The 22363-nt window shown below is 48.3% G+C and overlaps 5 protein-coding genes across 5 annotated transcripts; 2 read left to right on the top strand and 3 right to left on the bottom strand.

Moving 5' to 3' along the window:
* Positions 1-766: 766 nt before the first annotated feature.
* Positions 767-1808, bottom strand: LOC138821620 (bolA-like protein 1). The gene is made up of 2 exons (XM_070014053.1): positions 1706-1808; positions 767-1407 (listed from the first exon to the last, which is right to left on the bottom strand). The coding sequence occupies exon 2, from the start codon at positions 1382-1384 to the stop codon at positions 965-967; it is 420 nt and encodes a 139-aa protein (XP_069870154.1). The 5' UTR covers positions 1385-1407; positions 1706-1808; the 3' UTR covers positions 767-964.
* A 6540-nt stretch (positions 1809-8348) lies between these two features.
* Positions 8349-8769, top strand: LOC138821599 (histone H2A type 2-B). Its single transcript, XM_070014020.1, has one exon. It carries the CDS (start codon positions 8349-8351, stop codon positions 8739-8741), a length of 393 nt encoding a protein of 130 aa, XP_069870121.1. The 3' UTR covers positions 8742-8769.
* LOC138821600 (histone H2A type 2-C) lies at positions 8667-9318 on the bottom strand. The gene has a single exon (XM_070014022.1). It carries the CDS (start codon positions 9286-9288, stop codon positions 8899-8901), a length of 390 nt encoding a protein of 129 aa, XP_069870123.1. The 5' UTR covers positions 9289-9318; the 3' UTR covers positions 8667-8898.
* LOC138821601 (histone H2B type 2-E) lies at positions 9276-11846 on the top strand. Its single transcript, XM_070014023.1, has one exon. It carries the CDS (start codon positions 9649-9651, stop codon positions 10027-10029), a length of 381 nt encoding a protein of 126 aa, XP_069870124.1. The 5' UTR covers positions 9276-9648; the 3' UTR covers positions 10030-11846.
* Positions 11847-20990: 9144 nt separating this feature from the next.
* LOC138821625 (histone H3) lies at positions 20991-21686 on the bottom strand. Its single transcript, XM_070014060.1, has one exon. The coding sequence runs from the start codon at positions 21504-21506 to the stop codon at positions 21096-21098; it is 411 nt and encodes a 136-aa protein (XP_069870161.1). The 5' UTR covers positions 21507-21686; the 3' UTR covers positions 20991-21095.
* Between the last annotated feature and the right edge of the window lie 677 nt (positions 21687-22363).

Here is a 22363-nt window from a genome sequence, read left to right as displayed (position 1 = left end):
TAGCTGCTAATCTGAGGATCCTGGTTCAAAGCCAACCAGGATAGGAAAGTGCATCAGATTCTTATCTCTAATTAGTTACCCAAAATGCCAGAAGTGGAGCTGTGGCTCAAGGGGTAGAGCATTAACCTTGAGCAAAAAAGCTCAGGGATGTCACCCGGGTCCTGAGTTAAAGCCCCAGTACTAGCACACATACACAAAGTCCCAAAACATTTCACTAATACGAAGTTCAAAAACATTTTTGTCTATACAACTGCCCTGTCCAGTTTCTACTTCTTTCTCTTCTCAGAAATACCATTCCTGTCTGATTTGTTTTCCTTTGAGTTCCAAGTAGGTCCTTACCTTCCACCTTTAAAAAAAAAATCTCTCTTGCTACCAGGGGTTTGAACTCTGGGTCCTGTTCTCCACTGGAGCTACCCTGCCTCCCAGTCCTACGAACACTTTCTCTAGTCTATTGTATTATTATGTCTGTTGAAGGGCTTGAACTGGGCATAGGAACTGCCCTGAGCTCTTTTGCTTCAAAGCTAGTGCTCTACTACTTGAGCCACAGTGCTCTCTACCAGTTTTCTGGCAATTACTTGGAAATAGGAGTCTCACGGACTTTCCTGCTAGGGCTGCCTTTGAACTACGATCCTCAGATCTCAGCCTTCTGAATAGCTAGGATTAGAGGTGTGAACCACCAGCACCTGGCTTTTTTTTTTCCTGTTTCTCTCCCTGTAACCCTTGTAGCATCAATGAACTGGCATTAAGCACGCTGCAACATACCTCATAGGGTAACTTGTCTTTAATGTTTTAATAATCAGGGGTAGTGCAATTCCTTATGGACAATGTCACACGGAAAAACAAGCTACTAGAGAACATGTATGCCTCAACTGAATGGGGCCCAAGGGTCCTCATCATTACAAACCAAAGTGTTGAGGTAGTTCATTCTCACCCAACCCCTTCAGATCCTGGTCCTCCCCATCTCTTAGGGGGCGGGGGTTCCTCGAGTTTTCTTGCTCCCACCCAAGCAGGGAGGGCTCGTGTCCAACTGAGGGTTCTCCCTCCACTGAGCGGGGGTGCGGGCTTGGATGGCCAGGGCATGGATGGGCCCGGCCAGCTCCTCCGACAACGCCTCGTGGACTAGCCGGTGCCGTTGCAGGGGGCTCAGTCCTTCGAAGCGAGAGCTCACCACGGCCACGCGAAAATGCGTCTCACTGCCCGGGGCAACAGCGTGGCCGCTGCTCTCGTTGCGCAGCTCCAGCACCTCGGGGCTCAGGGCTTGTTGCAGCTTCGTGCGGATGGCAGCCTCGACCGGACCGATGGTCGCTGATCCCGCGCAGCCCCGGGACGAACAGACGCGGGTGGCCATGGGCACCAGGCGTCGAAGCAGCGCCACGCTCGGCATCCGCGATGGAGAAGGGAGAGCCGCTGGGAAGAAGTCCCGGTTTACGCTTCACCCTGGGTACCCCCAAACACTCATCTCCCTTCACCTCCTCCCGGCTCCCACGGGGCGCCCACCCTGCCAGCCGGCAGGCAGACACGCGTCCCCGCTGCAGACAGGGGAACCGGGCACAAGTACGGTAACCGGCGCGCCAGGTGCGTGCGCTACCGCCGGCGCCGGGAAGGAGCAGTCGGAGGACGCAAAAATACAGCAGGTACAACCCTGTGCCACCCCCACCCGAACCCCAGGGCGATCCTTTTCTACCTGCAGGCCAGCCTCCCTTACCTCTGCTCCGGTAGCCAACCTGGACGGGCTCTCGACGCCTAGAGAGACGCAGTCCTGACGTCCCGAGTAATTCCAGCGGCGGCTTGCAACGCGTCCGAGCTCGCGGCCGGCGCCACGTGATGCCGCGAGGGTTCATGGGAATTGTAGTCTCTGTTTCTCTCAACTCGAGGCGTGGCCTGAGGTGCTAAGTCTGAGTTCCTGCGGAGAGCTGCTCCTTTGGGGTGGAGTTTAATTCCATCTACTTTTTAATCACACGTAGATATTTTAGCTCATCAACGCCTTACATTTTATGTACAAGAAAACACAAGTCCTTTGTATATCTTCAGTACCTGACTGTTGTGGGTCCCCACAGTTTTGTTTACTGGAGTAAAAGACAAAACAAAACAAAACACCCTGAGTTTACACAACACTAGAGAAGATAGAGGGCAGACAATTGCTGTCCTGTGTGTGAAGTGCTATTATAAGACAAAGCATAGTTTTCTGAGGAAGCCTGTTAGAATTGGTGAAGAGAATTTCCAAAAGGAGATTTAGGCAAATAGTTCAATAGAGACAGCGCAAAAATAAACTTCTTAGTCCTGTGCAAAAATGCTAGTAGTAGACAGAATGTTCTTTTTTTTTTTTGCTGGTCGTGGGGCCTGAACTCTGGGCCTGGGCGCTGTCCCTCAGCTCTTCAGCTCAAGGCTATCGTTCTACCACTTGAGCCACAGTGTCACTTTCAGCTTTTTCTGCTTAGGTGGTGCTGAGGAATGGAACCCAGGGCCTCAGGCATGCAAGGCGAGCGCTCTACCACTGAGCCACCTTCCCAGCTCTGAGGAAGTCATTCTATTGCTAGTGGATGGGATGTTCCAGAGGATCCTCTGTTCCAAATGGTCCTGTGTTCTTTGGGAGCAATGTGCAGATTAGGATGCTGCCCCACATACAGAGAAAGAACCACAGAGAGTAGGACACTACAAGGATTTATCAAGGTAGAAGTACAACACCTGAAGCACAAGGTGGGCAATTGGGATAAAGACCCTTTCTTCCCCTGTTGATCCTCTCCAAATAGTTTGATGACGGAAGTGCCTGCCTGGGTGAGGACAGTCATCTGCCTGTGCTTTTGAGAGAGTGAAGATGGGCTTTCAATCCTGTTCACCCTTCCAGGTGAAGTCAATGGTGGGCCATATAGTGGTCCTTACTGCTCAAGGTACTTGGTTTGACCTTGATATCAAGAGTGCTCCATAAGAGGCTGTAAAGGCTACTGTTTTAATCATCAGTCTAGAGTGTGGGCCATCTGGGATTTTCTAGTTTCACTTTTGTGAAGGAGAATGGACTCTGGTAGCATTGTTTTTGTTCCTACTCTTGACTGTGTAATATCTTTAGTTTTTTTTTTTTTTTCTGGAATGTTAGGGTGTAGTTATGTAGGGTTGGAGTCCAAGGGGGCAGGGATGTCAGTGAGTCAGTGGGGCAGTAGCCAGGCTATGGTTTTGTTAGGTGACTGTCTTTATTAGGACCAGTGGGAAGCTAATGAAAGGTTTTTTTTTTGGGGGGGGGGTCCGGTTGTGGGGCCTGAACTCTGGGCCTGGGTGCTGTCCCTCACCTCTTCAGCTCAAGGCTAGCGCTCTACCTCTTGAGCCACAGCGCCACTTCCGGCTTTTTTCTTTTTGCTTATGTGCTTGAGGAATCCTACCCAGGGCCTCAGGCATGCAAGACAAGCGCTCTACCACTGAGCCACCTTCCCAGCCCCGCTAATGAAAGTTTTAACCAAAGATGCAACCAAGATGAGATTTTCCCAAGACAATATAATTTTAAATTTTATTTGATGCTCTTAATGTTTTACATTTTCAGGTATCTACTAAATATTGTCCCCAAATTAACATTTTGAAAATTTTTAATGGGCTGTGTGTGGTGGTTCACGCACCTACAATTCTCATCTACTCTAGCCTAGCTCTGATGAACCTACAATTCTCATCTACTCTAGCCTAGCTCTGATGAATTGTGGTTGGCGGCAAGCCTGGGGGAAGATTTAGCAAGTTCCTATCTCAACCTATAAACTGGGCTTAGTAGATAGGCTGTGACCTCAGCCAGTTGAGAGGTGTAAGAAGGAGGAATGAAGTCCAAGGTCAGTAAAGAATAGGAGACCTTACCCAAAAATAAAGCTAGAGGGGCTGGGGCATAACTTAAATGGTAGAATGCCTATCAAGCAAGAAGAAGGCCCTGTACTTAAACCTCAGTAATTCTCCTAAAACAAACAAACAAACAAAAAACCCAGAAAGCAAGGCTGGGAAGGTGGCTCAGTGGTAGAGTGCTTGCCTTGCATGCATGAGGCCCTGGGTTCCATTCCTCGGCACCACCTAAGCAGAAAAAGCTGGAAGTGGTGTTGTGGCTCAAGTGGTAGAGCGCTAGCCTTGAGCTGAAGAGCTGAGGGACAGCACCCAGGCCCAGAGTTCGGGTCCCACAGCCAACAAAATAAAAACAAAAACAAAACACCAAAAACAAAACCAAAACAAAAAACTAAAATTCAAACCCACCAAAAATTTGAATATTAGAAGCAACACCTATTAGATCCACCAGTTTTATGTTTCTAATATATATATTGTATGAGGCAGGATGCATAGATAATTATATAGATATATTATTTTTAATATCAAAAGGGCCAGATTCAGAAGTTAAAGCCAGGAAATAAACTGAAAAAGTGGTTAAGCTCTTGTTGCTCTTTGCAACCTGGAACAGTTTGATGGGATACAGGAGCCAAAGAAATGAGAATAGACATAAACAGAGTAAGTAGACCAAGTGGGGCCAGGGGACTCAAAGCACAAGAATCCTGAGTTCATGTAAGCAAGCTTATTTATTTAGTTTAGTACAGGGTGCATAAAACAAGGTTTCAACATATTTTGTCGTTACATTAACAAGAAATAGAGCTTGTATACATAGTGATAACTGACTCCCTTACTGTCAGGGGGCAGAGAGAAGTAGTGACTGTAATGCAGATGTTTATCCTACTTCCTTTGTTGCAACCTTCATAGTCCAGTTCTCAGCCTTCTCAGCACTAGTGAGGTAGCATTCCAACCTCTTAACCCTTTCCAGATCTTATAGCTCAGCTTCAGAATTCCCAAAAAGCTCTTCTCGCTCTTCTCTCACCAGCTTTTTTGAGGTTAAGTTATAAGATTAGTATAAGAGGGCTGGGAAGGTGGCGTAGTGATAGAGCCCCTGCCTTGCATGTATGAGGCCCTGGGTTCAATTCCTCAGCACCACATAAGCAGAAAAAAAAAAAAAGCCAAAGTGGCGCTGTGGCTCAAGTGGTAAAGTGCTGAAGAGCTGAGGGACAGTGCCCAGACCCAGAGTTCAGGCCCTATGACCAGACCTTCCCCCCCCCCCCCAATTGGACCCTCCCCCTAAAAAAAAGATTAGTATAAGATTTGTTATAATATTATTATTAGATTAGTTATGATTAGGTTAGAGGGGCTGTCTAAATCTTTCTCTATTGAAATATTAAAAATATAGTACTTGTTCCTGAATGGATAGATACAGAAAGAATTAAAAGTATATCTAGTAAAAGGAAGTCTGAAAGGTAACCTGGGTTTTTGTAGTCCTCACCAATTTTATCCATCTAGAACCATTGTCTACTAAAGATTAGGAGTTGCTACACTGACATGACCAGGTATATTCACCTAGCTCAATAAGTATAAAAGCTACAGACAGGAACCACAATAAAATATAATTAAAATATTTTGATCCAGGACTACTCTAGGATGAAGTATTATATTAAAAGCCAGCTAGTGCTGGGGGTGTGGCTCAGAGGTAGAGTGCTTACCTAATATGAATGAAGTCCTGGATTCGATTCCTCATCACCCCATAAATAGAAAAAGCAGGAAGTGGTGTTGTGATTCAAGTGGTAGAGTGCTAGACTTGAGCGAAAAGAAGCTCAGGGACAGTGCCCAAGCTGAGTTCAAGCCCCAGGACTGGCAAAAATACCCCCAGCCAGGTAGAAGGACTAAATAAATTCAAATATGAAGACATGGGGGTCTTTCCCCAGAGTGGTTGTAGAAAGGTGAGGCCAATATTAAAAGAAAGTAGGGGAAGTAGAAGTGTGGCTCAAATGGTAGAGCTGCAGCCTTGAGTCATAAAGTTAAGGGACAGTGTCTAAGCCCTGAGTTCAAACCCCAGTACCAGCACAAAACCAAAACCAAACCACAAAACACAAAGAGTAAGCTGGGCACTGGTGGCTCATGCCTATAAGCCTAGATACTCAGGAAGCTGAGATCTGAGGATCACAGTTCAAAGCCAGCTGGGGCGGAAAGTGCGTGAGACTCTTATCTCCAACAAACCACTCCCCAAACTGGTGCTGTGGCTCAAATGGTAGAGTGTTAGCCTTGAGCTGAAGAGCTGAGGGACAGCGCCCAGGCCCAGAGTTCAAGCCACACAACCGACAAAAAAAAAAAAACAAAACAAAAAAACCCCCCCAAAAACAAACAAACAAACAAAAAAAGAGGCAATGACCTGCAGGTCTTTATTCCAGAATACGAAGGGCCATGTTGTATCCACCCACCCCCAAAGTGCTTCATTTTTTATATTCTCAGTTTATCTGTGAGGTAGACAGATGTCCTTGGTAGGTAGGCTCCACCACAGATAGGATTTATCAAATAGTAAATTTAATATAATCTCTTTCTTTTATCCCTTTTCTTAGCACTGGGTACTGAAATGGAGGAAAAGAGAGACTACTGGACAGACTAATCTCTATAGATAACTAATATTAACTAATTGAACTTCAGATTTCACCAGGCTTTATTTTCTAGTGTCATCTAATCACAGACGTTTTGGGTTAATCTCCATCAGTATTCCCATTGCACAATATCACACCCAATAAATGCTGGTTGGATAAATGCCTGGAAAAAAAAGAGAACATTAGAAAACAACTCAAAGAATGTAATCTTATTCTTTTTTGTATCAGCATTCTGCCTTCGGTCCCTACAGAATTACTAAGGAAAAGTTAAAAACAGTGTGGGGAATGTAGAATGCCTATGGTTGAGACTTTAAGTAGGAAGAAACAAGAAATTTCTGGAGGGGTGTGTGTGTGCCCACACCTGAACTTGAATTCAGGGATTTATGCTTAACTTCCTCCCTCTCACCCCACTCAAGGCTTGCCTTCTATCATTTGAACCACACCTCCGCTTGCAGCATTTTGCTGATTAATTGGAGTCCACTCTCAGATTTGTCTGTCCTGGCAGGCTTTAAACCTCGATCTTCAGATCTCAGCCTCCGGAGTAGCTAGGATTACAGATCTGTGAGCCCAGGGCAAGGGCTGGAGAGATTTAAGGGAGAGGGTGTGTGTGGGTAGAGGTTCTCACTAGCCTTTAGAGTCTGGAGGCGAAATTCCCCCCTTGGGGGCTGGTGCTAAAATCTGAGGAAGGGATATTTCAGCAGACAAAGTATATTAAGTAACTAACCAGTTTAGTAGCTTCTGGCTTTGGTATCTGGAAATTTGTTAGTGCTAATCTCGGATGCAAGAGTGAAGAGGGTGGAGGGCTTTTGCATGATTTACATTAGAATGCTTAAGAAGCTTGTTGATAGCTGTGCTAGCAGAGTCCAACAGTCAACAAATTTGGATGTTAGTTGTCAGTGGGTAAGTTGCTTAGGGAGGTGTGAAGAGGTGGGGATAAAAGGACAGCATTCATCTGGGATCAGGATTTAGGGGTGGGCAGATTAATAGCAGAATTAAATAAACGCAGGTGGGAAAAAAAAAACAGGATGACATTTTAAAAGTCGAGGGAGCTGGGGCTGGGAAGGTGGCTCAATGATAGAGTGCTTGCTTGTATGCTTGAAGCCCTGGGTTCGATTCCTCAGCACCACATAAGCAGAAAAAACTGGAAGTGGCGCTGTGGCTCAAGTGGTAGAGTGTTAGCCTTGAGCTGAGGAGCTGAGGGACAGCGCCCAGGCCCGGAGTTCAAGCCCCACGACCGACTAGAAGACAAAAACTAAAACAAAAAAGTCAAGGGAGCTCGTGAGGAGGTAACAGATGCCGCCTGGAGATTGAGACGATGGAAGAATCACTGCTAGCTGTGTATCTAACGATTCCCGTGAGCACTAGAAGGTGGGGGTGCGGCGGAGCCAGCGACTCAGTTGCGGATAATCACGCAGCCTTGCAATATTTTTTTTTTAACGGGGGGATCTGGCTGTGATATGACAGAAAAGCTGAGCTAGGGCTCAAGGAGATAACCAACTGCAGAAGGGAAGTGGTCATCCAGCTACTTGAGACCTGTAGTCTTTATGATCCTCCTTTGGATTTTTCTGCTTTAAGATGGAGACAAGTACCCTTCTGAGGCACTACAAATTGACACTCAGTAAAAGTGTTTGTGTGTTTATTTGTTTTAAAGAAACGTTTCTCTTTAAGAATTCTTCATGCAAATGAGGAGCTTTAAGGTGGCTTTCAGCGATTGGTGAGAACTTTTAAGATGCGTCATTTCCGGGTACCGCAGGATGCAAGCGGGAGGGGGGGGTCACCTTCCTTCCTGCTTTTCTATTGGCTGGCCCTACTCCTCTTCTAGCCAATTAGACGTCTCCCCTTCACCCCTCCTGGTAGCTCTTATAAATTACATCAAATTGGTTACCCTTTGCACACCCTTCTCCTTGGAAAAAGCTGTTACAGCATTTCCCCCCCCTTTTTGCTATGTCAGGGCGCGGGAAACAAGGAGGCAAGGCCCGCGCCAAGGCCAAGTCGCGGTCTTCCCGCGCCGGCCTGCAGTTCCCGGTGGGGCGCGTGCACCGCCTGCTGCGCAAGGGCAACTACGCGGAGCGGGTGGGGGCCGGCGCGCCGGTGTACATGGCGGCGGTGCTGGAGTACCTGACGGCCGAGATCCTGGAGCTGGCGGGCAACGCGGCCCGCGACAACAAGAAGACCCGCATCATCCCGCGCCATTTGCAGCTAGCAGTAAGAAATGACGAGGAGCTCAACAAGTTACTCGGAGGTGTCACCATTGCCCAAGGCGGCGTCTTGCCTAATATCCAGGCGGTCTTGTTGCCTAAGAAAACGGAGAGTCACAAGCCGGGCAAGAACAAGTAATTAGGCTCGGCACTACCTGTATTTACTCAAAAGGCTCTTTTAAGAGCCACCAAAGCTTCGGATGAAGGGCTGATCACAATAGCGTATTAGCTCTTTTTTGAAGACTTGGGTGGCTCTAAAAAGAGCCTTTGGTCTTTGGTTTATTTTGGCATCAGGATCACTTGCTTTTGGCCTTATGGCTTTCGGTTTTCTTTGGTAACAGAACGGCCTGGATGTTGGGCAGCACGCCGCCCTGGGCGATGGTCACTTTGCCCAGCAGCTTGTTGAGCTCCTCGTCGTTGCGGATGGCCAGCTGCAGGTGGCGCGGGATGATGCGGGTCTTCTTGTTGTCGCGGGCCGCGTTGCCCGCCAGCTCCAGGATCTCGGCCGTCAGGTACTCCAGCACCGCCGCCATGTACACCGGCGCGCCGGCCCCCACCCGCTCCGCGTAGTTGCCCTTGCGCAGCAGGCGGTGCACGCGCCCCACCGGGAACTGCAGGCCGGCGCGGGAAGACCGCGACTTGGCCTTGGCGCGGGCCTTGCCTCCTTGTTTACCCCGGCCAGACATGACAGAAGTCAACAACTCAAAACGGCAGGTCACAATTTTACAGCAAAATAGGATTTAGAGAAAGCCAAGCCTTTATAAGCTTTCCCAGGGGTGGGGTTAGGAACCGGCTTTTCATTGGTCTCAATATGATTGCAGAAACGGCCAATAATGTCCAGAGTCGTCCTTGTTACGTAAGTTTAGTGGGGGCGGGGGGAAGAGCAACGTTTCTACAATAACCAATAGAAACGAAAGACTTTTTGAAGCCTGATTTACATAAGGTAGTTATAAAAGGATCAAGCCCGCCCATCCTCATACTTCTTTTCCCCTCGCTAACCTGCGTTAGTGTTGTTTTTGCTTTTTGTCTGTCTTATTTCTTAAACCATGCCTGAGCCGGCCAAGTCCGCTCCGGCTCCCAAGAAAGGATCCAAAAAAGCCGTCACCAAGGCGCAGAAGAAGGACGGCAAGAAGCGCAAGCGCAGCCGCAAGGAGAGCTACTCCATCTACGTGTACAAGGTGCTGAAGCAGGTGCACCCCGACACCGGCATCTCGTCCAAGGCCATGGGCATCATGAACTCGTTCGTGAACGACATCTTCGAGCGCATCGCGGGCGAGGCGTCGCGCCTGGCGCACTACAACAAGCGCTCGACCATCACGTCGCGGGAGATCCAGACGGCCGTGCGCCTGCTGCTGCCCGGGGAGCTGGCCAAGCACGCCGTGTCCGAGGGCACCAAGGCCGTCACCAAGTACACCAGCTCCAAGTGAGTCCCTCCGGGGCTCGGCGCGCAGCAGTCGCTTTTTCCTAAAGGCTCTTTTCAGAGCCACCCACCTATTCACCAGAAAAGAGCTTTACTCACTTGTATTTCCTTAACGTGCTTTTTGCGAAGTAAGTTGTTTTCGTGTAAGGGCCCTGCCTGACAGCACACATAGCCTAAGACATGAGAAAATCGAGAACCCCTGGCGCTGGACTGGGTCTCCCTTTTAATCTACAGCGCGTCTTTATTTTCTTGTGCTGCTTAGCTTTCTTGTCGGAATCTTGGATGCTGTGTGTTCACTTCTCTTCCCTTCCACTCCCCCATCGCAAGACTGGTGACCAGGAGGCTTTGTTGGGGTGTGTTTTATCACCATCAAATGAGATACTGGGTTCTTGGGCCACGATTTACAGATCCTGGGACAAATGAGACTGTGGGACAGCGCTGTGCCATTAAAGCTTGGCAGTCGGTTGGGTGCTCCCTGGCTCCTGGGCCCGCGGTTTTGGGTTCTTGGGGGCAGAGCCCGCCCGGGGCGGGGGGTGCCAGTCCTTTCCTGATTGGGTTACATGAAATATTTAAAAATCCGCGCCTCCGTGAGTGTGTAGACTGGGTACCGCTCTCATTGGGGCGTTGAAATTCTTGACTCTTCCACTTCATGTTCTGAAATGTGGCGCCAGATGACTGCAAAGCACTGGTCCAAAGTCATGTCCAAGAGACCTTGCCTGTCCAAGCCTTCCGTTCAGGAATTCACATTTCTTTTCTGTCTTGTCTTTCTAGCAGCAGCTGTCTGAAAAGTGGTTCATTTGCTTTCTCGTTCCTCAGGGTTTTTCTGTTCAAGCCTTTTTTAAGGCTTTGCTGGACTGTTTATTCTTTGTATCTTTAGTGCCAACGAGTGCATAGTGGACACATAGTACTTATTGAATGTTTGCTGAATTAATTTTTCTGCCCATTCCTTTCATAATTGCTTGTGGATTGAGGGTCACTGTTCAATTCCATTAGATGTATGTGAAGACATGAAAAATGGAAATGTTTTTGGAGCTCCTAAAAAAATCTGTCCTTAATCACCTTTTTGCAGTAGTTAGGGTGGAGGAGCTGTATTGATTTTTTATTTTTATAAAAATAAAAAGAGATGGAAATAGGTCCTCCTTTTATTTTTCTCGTCTAGAATTTAGGGTATTTTTTTTTTTTTTTTGTATTTTCATTATATTGGCCACTGGAAAGAACCTTCTTTTATAACTTTCCCTCCTCTTGATTTTCTTTTCTCCACTCAGATAAGCTTTTGAATTACAATCACCACCTCATTTGTTTTTCAAAGAGTCTGCAAAATAGGCGGGAAGTCGGCCTGGGCACTGTCCTGGAGCTTCTTTTGCTCAAGCCTAACACTCTACCACTTCAGCCACCATGCCACTTCTGGCCTTTTCTGTTTATGTGGTACTGAGGACTCCAACCCAGGGCATCATGCATGCTAGGCAAACACTTTACCACTAAGCCACATTCCCAGACTGGAGCTAATATCTTAGAGATATTGAGAAAAAGTATGTGGTTGGTTGGTAGTCTGGTTCTGCAGCCAACATGTAACAAAGTAATTGTCCTACTTTTTATATCTCATGCGAGGACAATTATGTGTGTGTGTGGGGGGGGGGCTTGGAATTGAATCCAGGCTCTGTATATGCTCTACCACTTGACCCACATCCTACAGGTTTTATTTATTTATTTATTTTTTATTTTGGGTCCGGTCGTGGGCCTGAACTCTGAGCCTGGGCGATGCCTCTCAGCTCTTCAGCTCAAGGCTAGCGCTCTATCACTTGAGCTACACAGCGCCACTTCAGGCTTTTTTTTTTTTTTTTTTTTTTGCTTATGGGTGCTGAGGAATCAAACCCAGGGCTGCAAGCATGCAAGGCAAGCGCTCTACCACTGAGCCACCTTCCTAGCCCCATCCTACAGATTTTTCAGGAAAGGAATTTCTGTCCAAGCCTTGCTTTCTATCTCTGCTCAGCTGTTCAACTCAGCTTTGGCTCAGGGCTTTTATAGTTGATTACAGGGGGTTTCATGAATCCAAAGCCATTGTCACAGACTGAGTAAATCGTGTTTATTACACATGTATTTTCTTTTCTCTCTCTCTTTTTTGGTTGGTCACGGGGCTTGAACTCAGGACCTAGGCGCGGTCCCTGAGCTTTTTCACGCAAAGCTGTGCTCTACCACTTTGAGCCACAGTGCTATTTCTGGTTTTCTGGTTATTTCTATGCAGGTAAAAGTCTTAATGGAATTTCCTGCCTGGGCTGGCTTTTAACCATGATCCTTAGATCTTAACCTCCTTAAGTAACTAGGATTACAGTCATGAGCCACTGATGCTATTATTTATTTTGTTGGTTATGGGGCCTGAACTCTAGGCCTGGGCACTGTCCCTCAGCTCTTCAGCTCTAGGCTAGCACTCTGTTACCACAGCGCCACTTCCATCTTTTTCTGCTTATGTGGTGCTGAGGAACGGAACCCAAGGCCTCATGGATGCAAGGCAAGCGCTCTACCACTGACCCACCTTCCCAGACCCTGCACTTTATTTTATTTTAGATTTTTCAATAAATGAAATGAGCAGCTTGGCACTGGTGGCTCACCCCTGTAATCTAGCTACTCAAGAGATTGAGGATGGAGGTTTGAAGCTAGTCTGAGCATAAACGTCTGTGAGACTCTTTCTCCAATTAACCAGCAAAGAGCTGGAAGTGGAGCTGTGCTCAAGTGGTAGAACACCAGCCTTGGGCAAAAAGCTAAATGGGACAGCACCCCTTTATACTGGCGCCAAAAAAATGGTAACATATACAGCCACCTATGGTTGGGTCTTGTCTTTGGAAAAGCTGTAGGATGAATATTTGTAAGCCATCAATCCTGAGTTTGATGAGAGGACAGGGCTATTTCAGGGATTTAAGTGATTTGTTTAGGATTTTCATCAAGAGGCAGAACTGCAGTTTAAAGCACACTCTGTGTGTGTGTGTGTGTGTGTGTGTGTGTGTGTGTGTGTGTGTGTGTGTGTGTGTGTGTGTGTGTGTGTGTGTGTGTGTGTGTGTGTGTGTGTGTGTGTGTGTGTATGCCACTAATGAGGCTTAAGCTTTAAACTCCAGCTTGGGTGCTGTCTAGGTCTCTTTTGCTTAAGACTAGCACTCTACCATTTGAGCCACACCTCCAGTTCCAGCTTTTTGTGATAAATTAGAGATGAATCTTTGATTTTTCCTGCCCAGGATTGCTTTGAATTTCAATCCTCAGATCTCAGCCTCCTGAGTAGTTAGATTATAGATGTGAGCCACCAGCGCCTGGCTAAAGTCCACTATTAATTATTTATTATTATTTTTTTGGTCCGGTCGTGGGGCCTGAACTCTGGGCCTGGGCACTGTCCCTCAGCTCTTCAGCTCAAGCTAGCGCTCTACCGCTTGAGCCACAGCGCCACTTCTGGCTTTTTTCTTTTTGCTTATGTGGTGCTGAGGAATCGAACCCAGGGCCTCATGCATGCAAGGCAAGCGCTCTACCACTGAGCCATCTTCCTAGCCCTAAAGTCCACTTTTTTTTTTTTGTTGGTCCTGGGGCTTGAACTCTCGGCGTGGGTGCTGTCCCTGTGCTTTTCAGCTCAAGGCGAGTGCTCTACCGCTTGAGCCACAGCGCCACTTCCTAAAGTCCACTTTTTAAACCTGGATACTCTAAGCCCTTCCACAGTCTCCTTTTTTTTTGAGGGAAAAAGCGGCTCTCAGTGCCTTCAGCAGCGGTGCTGTAACCCATCCCCCAGGGCTTGCTTAGCATCCCAGAGAGCTCACTGTCTTCCCTCCCACCAGCCTCCTCAGCAGACAGCTGGGAGGCTCCACACTACTTCCTTAGCAGCACTTCTGGATACTGACCTTTTCCTTCCTAGTCTCCTGTTCCTGGAAAATCACCCAAACCACTCCTGTCTAGTGGAGCTCCTCATGCCTTTAAATCAAACTGACCAATACGTCCTGAGGGTGGACTAAACTCAGGGGCAAAGGAGATAAGAGGAGACAATCCCACCCCTGACAGGCAAAATGGACTGATTCCTGGGTCCTGCAGTTCTATTCTGGGTGACCTTTCTCTTACTTTGCAATAAACTTTTTGTCCTCAAGTTCCTGCCTTTATTTCTACATGCTCCAGAGAACAAAGATGTACCACCCATTTGTGTATCATTTTCCGTATAAGTATTCTACTGTATAGATTTTCTGCTGTAGTCAAAATGGTTAGTTTCCCCCCTCCCTCTAAATCCATATTCTTTTCCTAAAGACTGGGCTGAATTTCCCCTCCCTTTTGGCATGTCCAGAGCTTTCTTTTAATCCAAGGGCATCTTTTCAGAGTAGTACAGCTTAAATGCTATATCTTTATTTCTCATTTCTCCATATAATTAAAAACAAAACACAACTTTACATATACTTGGTATACAATAAATCACACATATTTAAACTATAATTGGCTGTTTACACATACATACACACACACACTACAATAAAAATAAGGAGCTCTTCAGTATTCATAGTGCTTCTCCAATAATCTTTCTTTCTGACCCCAAGTTCTCAGGCAATGATTGATTTATGTAGTTGTATTTCTAATTTTCTTTTTTTTTTTGGGGGGGGGGGGTCCGGTCGTGGGGCCTGAACTCTGGGCCTGGGCACTGTCCCTCAGCATTTCAGCTCAAGGCTAGCACTCTACCACTTGAGCCACAGCACCACTTCTGGCTTTTTTTTTTTCCTGCCTATGTGGTACTGAGGAATCGAACCCAGGGCCTCATGTATGCAAGGCAAGTGCTCTACCACTGAGCCACCTTCCCAGTCCCCAGTGGTACTTTTTAATACATTCCAATTTGGTATTATATAATTCCATGGAGGAACACAATAAACTTCCCTTTTTCTTTTTTTTCTTTCCCTCCCTCCCTCCCTCCCTCCCTCCCTCCCTCCCTCCCTCCCTCCCTCCCTCCCTTCCTTCCTTCTGTCTGAACTCAGGGCCTGAGTGCTATTCCTGAGCTTTTTCTGCTCAAGCTTGGTGCTCTGGGACTGGGAAGGTGGCTCAGTGGTAGAGCACTTGCCTTGCACGCATGACGCCCTGGGTTTGATTCCTCAGCACCACATAAGCAGAAAAAAAAGCCGAAGTGGTGCTGTGGCTCAAGTGGTAGAGTGCTAGCCTTGAGGTGAAGAGCTGAGGGACAGTGCCCAGGCCCAGAGTTCAGGCCCATGATGGGACCCAAAATTTTTTTAAAAAAAAGGTTGTTGCTCTGCCATTTGAGTCACAGCTGCATTTCAGTTTTTTGCTGGTCAACTGGAGATAAGAGTCTCATGGACTTTCCTGTCCATGCTGGCTTCCTACTGCAATCCTTAGATCTCAGCCTCCTGAGTAGATAGGGTTATAGGCATGAGCCACCAGCACCCATCCTGATTATGATTCTAAATCATAGCAGCAAAATACTTTTACCTTTGTCCCATTTTCTTTTCTTTTTTTTCCATTTTTTTGGCCAGTCATAAACCATGAACTCAGGGCCTGGGTACTGCCCCTGAGCTTTTTCTGCTCAAGGCTAGAGCTCTACCACTTGAGCCACAGTGCCACTTCCAGCCTTTTCTAAGTATTTTATTTGAGATGAGAGACTCTTGGATTTTCTTGGCTGAGCTGGGCTTCAAACCGATTATCTTCAGATCTCAGCCTCTTGAGTAGCTGGGATTACAGTTACAGTTATGAGCTCCTGAGCCCAGCCTCTGTCCCGTTTTCTGGATTAAAAGCCAGTTCTAGGTTCTGGTTCTACTCGAAGGGAAGGGATTAAATAAGGATACCACAGGCCATTTTAGAATTTGGCCTATCACAGAAACATAAAGGGATTAAGGGCTGAAGTCAGATATTTTTCTGTGATTTTTATTACCTTTTTTATTTTTATTTTTTAAAAGAACGAAGAGGAAAAATCCCAGGAAATAAATGCTTGCAACGTGTCAGTATTACAAACACAATTTCAAATCCTGCAAGGTCAATGTTATGGTTTTTATTTAACAGAGGAGGAAATTGAAGCTCAGACAGTTCAAATAACTTGGCATTTTTCTTCCAGCATGACATATTGTTTCTGAACCAGCCCCTAAATTTAAATTCTCTCTTTTACAAAGGAAGATGCTAATATTTATACTGTTGGAATAACTTGACATTATTGAGCATACTCCAATACTGCTGACTTTTACTAAAATATTTGTCTACAATTTGCAGATTATGTCAGGTGTGGTGGCACCTATCTTTAATCTCAGCACTTGGGAGGTGGAGGCAGGAGAATCCTGAGTTGGAGGTCAGCCTGGATTACCAGCTATTACCCAATAGCTGGTAAAGTACTTGCCTAGCAAGTACAAGGTCTTGGTTTAATCCCCGTCACTGAAAAAACAGTTATAAATTACAAATAATCTGAAGATCTGTTAATACATTGGCCTTTATGCATTTCATAGAACTACAGACTATTATTGCCATACAGTACACAAAAATTATAGAGTCCAATTTCCTTATTACATTTTCCTCCCCTCTGGTTTGAGATAAAATGCTCTGCCTATTGTTCCAAGAGAACTGTTTCTGGGCAGCCTCTACTTCCTCTGGGCAGGTGAGAGAACCAGTTAAGTCTTCAGCTCTACCTCCAGCATGTCCTGGAGTGGCCTGAAATGAGCGTTTCAGCAGCTCCTCCTCCCAGACCCCTGTCCCCATGGAGGTGGCACCCCCCTCCCAGACACCCAGACAGGAAGTTCCAGAGTCATCTTTGATTGCTTTTTGCCTCAACAGCTCTGCTCTGCCTTACCATCCAGGTTCAAACAAGCTCTATGTACAACAGTCAGTTGTTCCCCTCCTGCCTGTTTGCTGTGGCTGGTTCCCAGCTCTCATTCTTAGTGCCCTTATCTTTGTCACCAAGGCTAGTTACTTGGCTTTTGAGGCCTTGGATGCCTACTTGATTCCTTTTGCCCCTCCACTGCAGGTTAACTTACATATTTTGCCAACTACCTGTTTAGAATCTTGGCTACTCCATGTCTCTTGATATTTTCTCCTTTTTCATTTGGAAATAGTTTTTGTAGATGTAATTAGTTAATGACTTTGTGTGTGTGTATGTGTGCATACATGTGTGCGCAAGTATGCAAGTCCTGGGGCTTGAACTCAGGGCCTGAGTGCTACCCTTGAGGCAAGTGTACTACCACTTTTGACTTTTTTGGTGGTTAGAGAGAAGAGTCTCACGAACTTTCCTCTCTGGATTGTCTTTGAATTGTGATCCTCAGATCTTAGCCTCCTAAATAGGTAAGATTATAGTCATGAGCTGCTGGCACCCAGCAATCAAGGACTTTTAAAATGAAACCATCCTGACTTTAGGGTGGCCTTTACATTCAATAACTAATGCCCTTAGAAGGGAGAAGGAATTTGGACCACAGAGACATAGGGAAGAAATCAGTGTAGAGAGATGGTAGCACACTGGATTTGTGCCACCACAAGCCAAGGAATCCTAGGAGTCACCAGGCACTGAAAGGGACAAGCAAGGATAATCCCTTAGCCTTTGGATGGAGCATTTTAATTTGATTTCAGACTTCTGAGCTCCAAGTCTGAGAAAATAACTCCGGGACTCTGTTGGACAGCCCTAGGAAATTAATCCAGCATCCTTGTAGCTGCACAGAAATGACTTTTCCTTAAGAGCAAGCAGAGGCTGCCACTGCTGCTCCAAGCTCACAGTGAAGCCAATCTGTGGTTTTTCTGCCTGGGATGGTCTGAATAACCCTACAGGTCCACAGCTGGAGTAGACCCACCATTGTCAAGGAGAGCTTAGTACCACTTGCAAAGAAAGGAGATGCTTTTTAGGAAATTCTAAGGTAAGTTAGACAGGTTTTTCAGGCCCATGAAGGAGCTGCTCTGCAGCCAGAAAAGGATCACCATAGATAGCAAGTCTTCTAGTTCCCATCCCTCTTTTCTTTTTTCCCTGCCTCCCTCTTGCCTTTTAACTACACTTTATACTCTGCCCAAAGCAGTCTTTTGTGTCAGAATGGCATATTAATTCCTATCACTACTTTAATCAATTACCACAGTGATTTAAAACATAAATTTATTCCTTTGTGCTTTGGGAGGTCAGAAGTCAATATGAGTCATATATGCCTAAAATGTGTAGCTGAAAGACTGGTTCCTTCTGGAGGTCCCAAGGAGAGTCAGTTCCTTGACTCTTCAGCTTCTGGAAACTGAAGTCAGGTTTTGGCTCTTGGAAATATCACTCCGATCACTTTTTTTTTTTGGTTTGTCGTGGGGCTAGAACTCTGGGCCTGAGCGCTGCCCCTCAGCTCTTCAGCTCAAGGAGAGCGCTCTACCGCTTGAGCCACAGCGCCACTTTTGGTTTTCTAGTGGTTTTATTGGAGATAGAGAGTCTCATGGACTTTCCTTGCCCGGGCTGGCTTTGAACGGTGATCCTCAGATCTCAGCTTCCTCAGTAGCTAGGATTACAGGCGTGAGCCACTGGCGCCTGGCTTCTAATCACCCTTTCTAACTGGATGTCCTTTCTTTCACAAGACCCCAAATTGCTGGATATTCTTGCTCATACCTGTAATTAATCCAAGCTACTCAGGAGTCTGAGATCTGGGGATTGTGGCAGAAAAGTCCTTGAGATTCTTATCTCTGATAAGCAGCAAAATGCTGGAAGTAGTGGTATGACTCCAGTGGTAGAGTGCAAGCTGTGATCCAAATAGCCAAGCAAGAGCCTGTGGCCCTGAGTTCAAGCCCCAGGACCAGCACATGCACACAAATTTAATTCATGCAAGCTCTATAGTAGATGTCTGCAGAAGCATGTCTGACCATTCTTCAATGGTCAAAGTCCAGAGGCTTGTCTGTATAGTAGCCTTGTAAAAGGGAACAAGAGGCAGGCAAGGTCTTTCCCTGCTCAGATGGAGAAACTTTTTTCTGCCAAGGGCCATTTGGATATTGACATTATTTGTATAGGGCATATGAGATTACCAATACAGGCAGCCAGGTAGAGCAGAAATGTTCCATCATTACTAAATCAATTCCCCAGGGCTACATGTTCTCTACTTTTGTCTGAAAGATTCACCTTTAACTAGAAACTAGAGAGACAAATTAGGGAGGCTGTTCTACAGCCAAGAGGGACCAGGCCCTGGATCACCCAAAGTTCCTCCTTTTGAGTTCACACTTTCTTCCTTAGAAGTGAGTTTTGGTGAATAAGCACTTCAATCATAGCAAGGGACAGAAAGGTAAGGGACAGAAAGGACCGGAAGGAGGAAGATTAAGACTAAAATAGAGGCCCTTGATTACCTCAGCCATGGTACATACAAGTTGCTCTCAAAAACCCCAAGGCCACAGGAAGGTGTTCAGTTGTTTGCCATCTTGCTTTGAAATTTGCCTTAGTATTCCCTCCCCCCTTTTTTTGTTATTATAAAATACTAAGCCCGGTGCCAGTGGCTCAAGCCTGTAACCCTAGCTACTCAGGAGTCTGAGATCTGAGGATCACGATTCAAAGCCATCCTGGGCAGGAAAGTCTGGTACTTACCTCCAATTAACCCCCAGAAAACTGGAAGTAGCATTGTAGCTCAAGTGGCAGAGCACTAGCTTTGAGCTGAAGAGCTGAAGGACAGCGCCTAGGCCCAGAGTTCAATCCCCAAGATTGGAAAACAACAACAAACACACACACAAAGATAAAATACTGGAAGCTAGATACTTTATAAAGATGTGTATTTGGTTCAGGATTCTGGTGGTGGGAGGGTCCACACATCGTGGTATGTGCCGACATCCTGGAAAGTTGGCTCCTGGCTATTACAATACAGTGGAGAAATGGAAAGGTCTTAGGTCTTGGGCACAAGGGGCTGCCCCACTTTCTAGCTCTTGGTAGAATGAAATCACTTAAAAGAAGTCACAAGAATAAATGGTGTTAATAACGTGTGAACAAGCTCAGATACAATTGGTAGAAATGACCAAAGGCAGAGATGAGAGGCACTGGGGATAACTGAGACATACTTAACATTGGCACCTGAAAAACAACCAGGATCAGAAGACGACTTCCCTACGCAGACCGAAGTGGAAGTCTAGGGAAGCCGCCTTGGGTGGGGTCTACATCCTGGGTACAAGCCCTAAGAACCTCCTTGTAGAAGGCAGAACAAGAGCCAACAAGCCCAAAGCTGCTCACAGCGTCTGGAAGCAGGCTTTACAAGTCGCCTGTCAGTTGGGAGCGCCTCCTCCCTCCCCTTTGGCCCTCATTCCTCAGCGCTCTAGTTTCGAGGTGGCCGGCCCTAAATGGGCTCCACTGAAAAAGCTGTTTGGATTACCGACACCGTGCAAACGGTGAGACCCGTACACACCCAAACTCGACAGACAGACAGACACGATCTCCCAAGAGCGAGACAACCCATCGAGGCACAGTTAAAACTGACATTTTTTTTTAAAAATTTACACCAGAAAGGGGGCCTGCGACTCCCTTGTCCTGGGCTAGATAACCGAGAACCAAGATGAGCCTCGACGGCCAAACCTTCAAAGCGGAAGGCTTGTCCTTTTCCGCCCTCCTCTGCAGGCCTAGACACAGGCCCCAAATAGCCTCTGGAGGCTGGCCCTGCTCTCGTCAGGCCTGCTGTACTTACTCCGGCAAACTCCGCAACTCTCAACTCCGTCTTTCTCTATCCCACGGCCCTCAGGACTGAGACCCCGCAGCCTGTACGTGGCCTGCGCCCGTTCTCTCGTCGGCGGACTGGCCTGAGGGCGGTAACGTCAGCCTGCGAGGCTCCACCCCATCCGGTGGCACGGATCTGTGGAACCCTGAGGCTTGGCCCTAGGTGTCCGGCCCCTCCAGCAGGCCCGGCATAGGGGGAGAATTATCCGGGCCTGAGGGGTTATGGCTGCAGCAGGCAGGGAGAAGGCACGACCCCTTTACTTGTCTGCAGGAACCATCACAGAGAAAACACAGCTTAACTGCGAATACAATGTTATATGGGGGGGGGGGGGGGGGGGAGGGAGATACACACTAACAAGCAAGGCCACAGCTCCTTCCGAGGACGCAGTGGGTGGCTCTGAAAAGAGCCTTTGGATGCGATGGAACTTGCCGAGGGCCGCCGGGTGAGCTTAAGCGCGCTCCCCGCGGATGCGGCGGGCCAGCTGGATGTCCTTGGGCATGATGGTGACGCGCTTGGCGTGGATGGCGCACAGGTTGGTGTCCTCGAAGAGCCCCACCAGGTAGGCCTCGCTCGCCTCCTGCAGCGCCATCACGGCCGAGCTCTGGAAGCGCAGGTCCGTCTTGAAGTCCTGCGCGATCTCGCGCACCAGCCGCTGGAACGGCAGCTTGCGGATCAGCAGCTCCGTCGACTTCTGGTAGCGCCGGATCTCGCGCAGCGCCACGGTGCCCGGCCGGTAGCGGTGCGGCTTCTTCACGCCGCCCGTGGCCGGCGCGCTCTTGCGGGCCGCCTTGGTGGCCAGCTGCTTGCGCGGGGCCTTGCCGCCGGTCGACTTGCGCGCCGTCTGCTTCGTGCGGGCCATGACGACGGCGACGGTCTCAGAAACACACGGCACAAGCGCGCAGACAGAAACGGGCGGAAGGCCACCCCCGCTACACACTTTATAGGCGACGTCTTTTTCCGATTGGGCGCAGGGGATTTGAAAGGCCCGCGCTGGCCGCCCATTGGCCGTGACGTCACCCGCCCCAGCGCTCCCGGTTGGCTCTGGCAGAACGCGGACCGCCCCGTCCCGCCCCCCCGCGGCACTTCCTGCTCTCCACTCGGCCAGTACTTCCCCCTACCCCCTAACGCACCTTGTTTTCTACGGTTGTCCCGATCCGAGTCCTCTGGAACCACCCACCGTCTGTAGCTGGGGTGATCTTCAGCCCGCCCTCCACTCCCCTGACAGCTCCGCCCCGCCTTCTGCCGGCCTACGCTCCTGTAGCCCGAGTCCTCTGCGACCACCGTCTGTAGCTGGGGTGGTCCTCAGCCCGCCCTCCACTGCCTTCCAGCAGCCCCGCCCTCTGCCGGCCGACGCTCCCGTGCCCCAGCCCGGAGACCTTGAGTGGAGGGGGCCCCCTCGGGGAGTGTGTTGTTGTCGAGGGGCCGCGGCGCTCCCAAGACTAAGCCAGGGCGGGCGATGCGAGCCCAGCTCGCGCCAACCCACGAGGCCCACGGTGGCCCCGGCACTAGGTTCAAGTGTGGGACAGGAGGTCGGGAAGAGCAGGGCGGGCCTGGAGGGAGACCAACGAGGGACCACACAGTCGGCACGGACGCCCGCGGCGCGGCCCGCGGCCAACTTTCCCGGGAGTCGGACAGGAGGGGCCGTTGGGACGAGGAAGCGATCGGACGCTCCGCACCCGCCTCCCTCCCGCTCGCCCGGCCCCGCACGCACAGGCG

The sequence above is a fragment of the Dipodomys merriami genome, unplaced genomic scaffold, assembly GCF_024711535.1.
Source record: "Dipodomys merriami isolate MVZ:Mamm:240054 unplaced genomic scaffold, mDipMer1.0.p SCAF_92, whole genome shotgun sequence".
Classification (NCBI taxonomy): domain Eukaryota; kingdom Metazoa; phylum Chordata; class Mammalia; order Rodentia; family Heteromyidae; genus Dipodomys; species Dipodomys merriami.
Note: the sequence above shows the minus strand (reverse complement) of the source record. Positions and strands in the feature narration are given on the sequence as shown.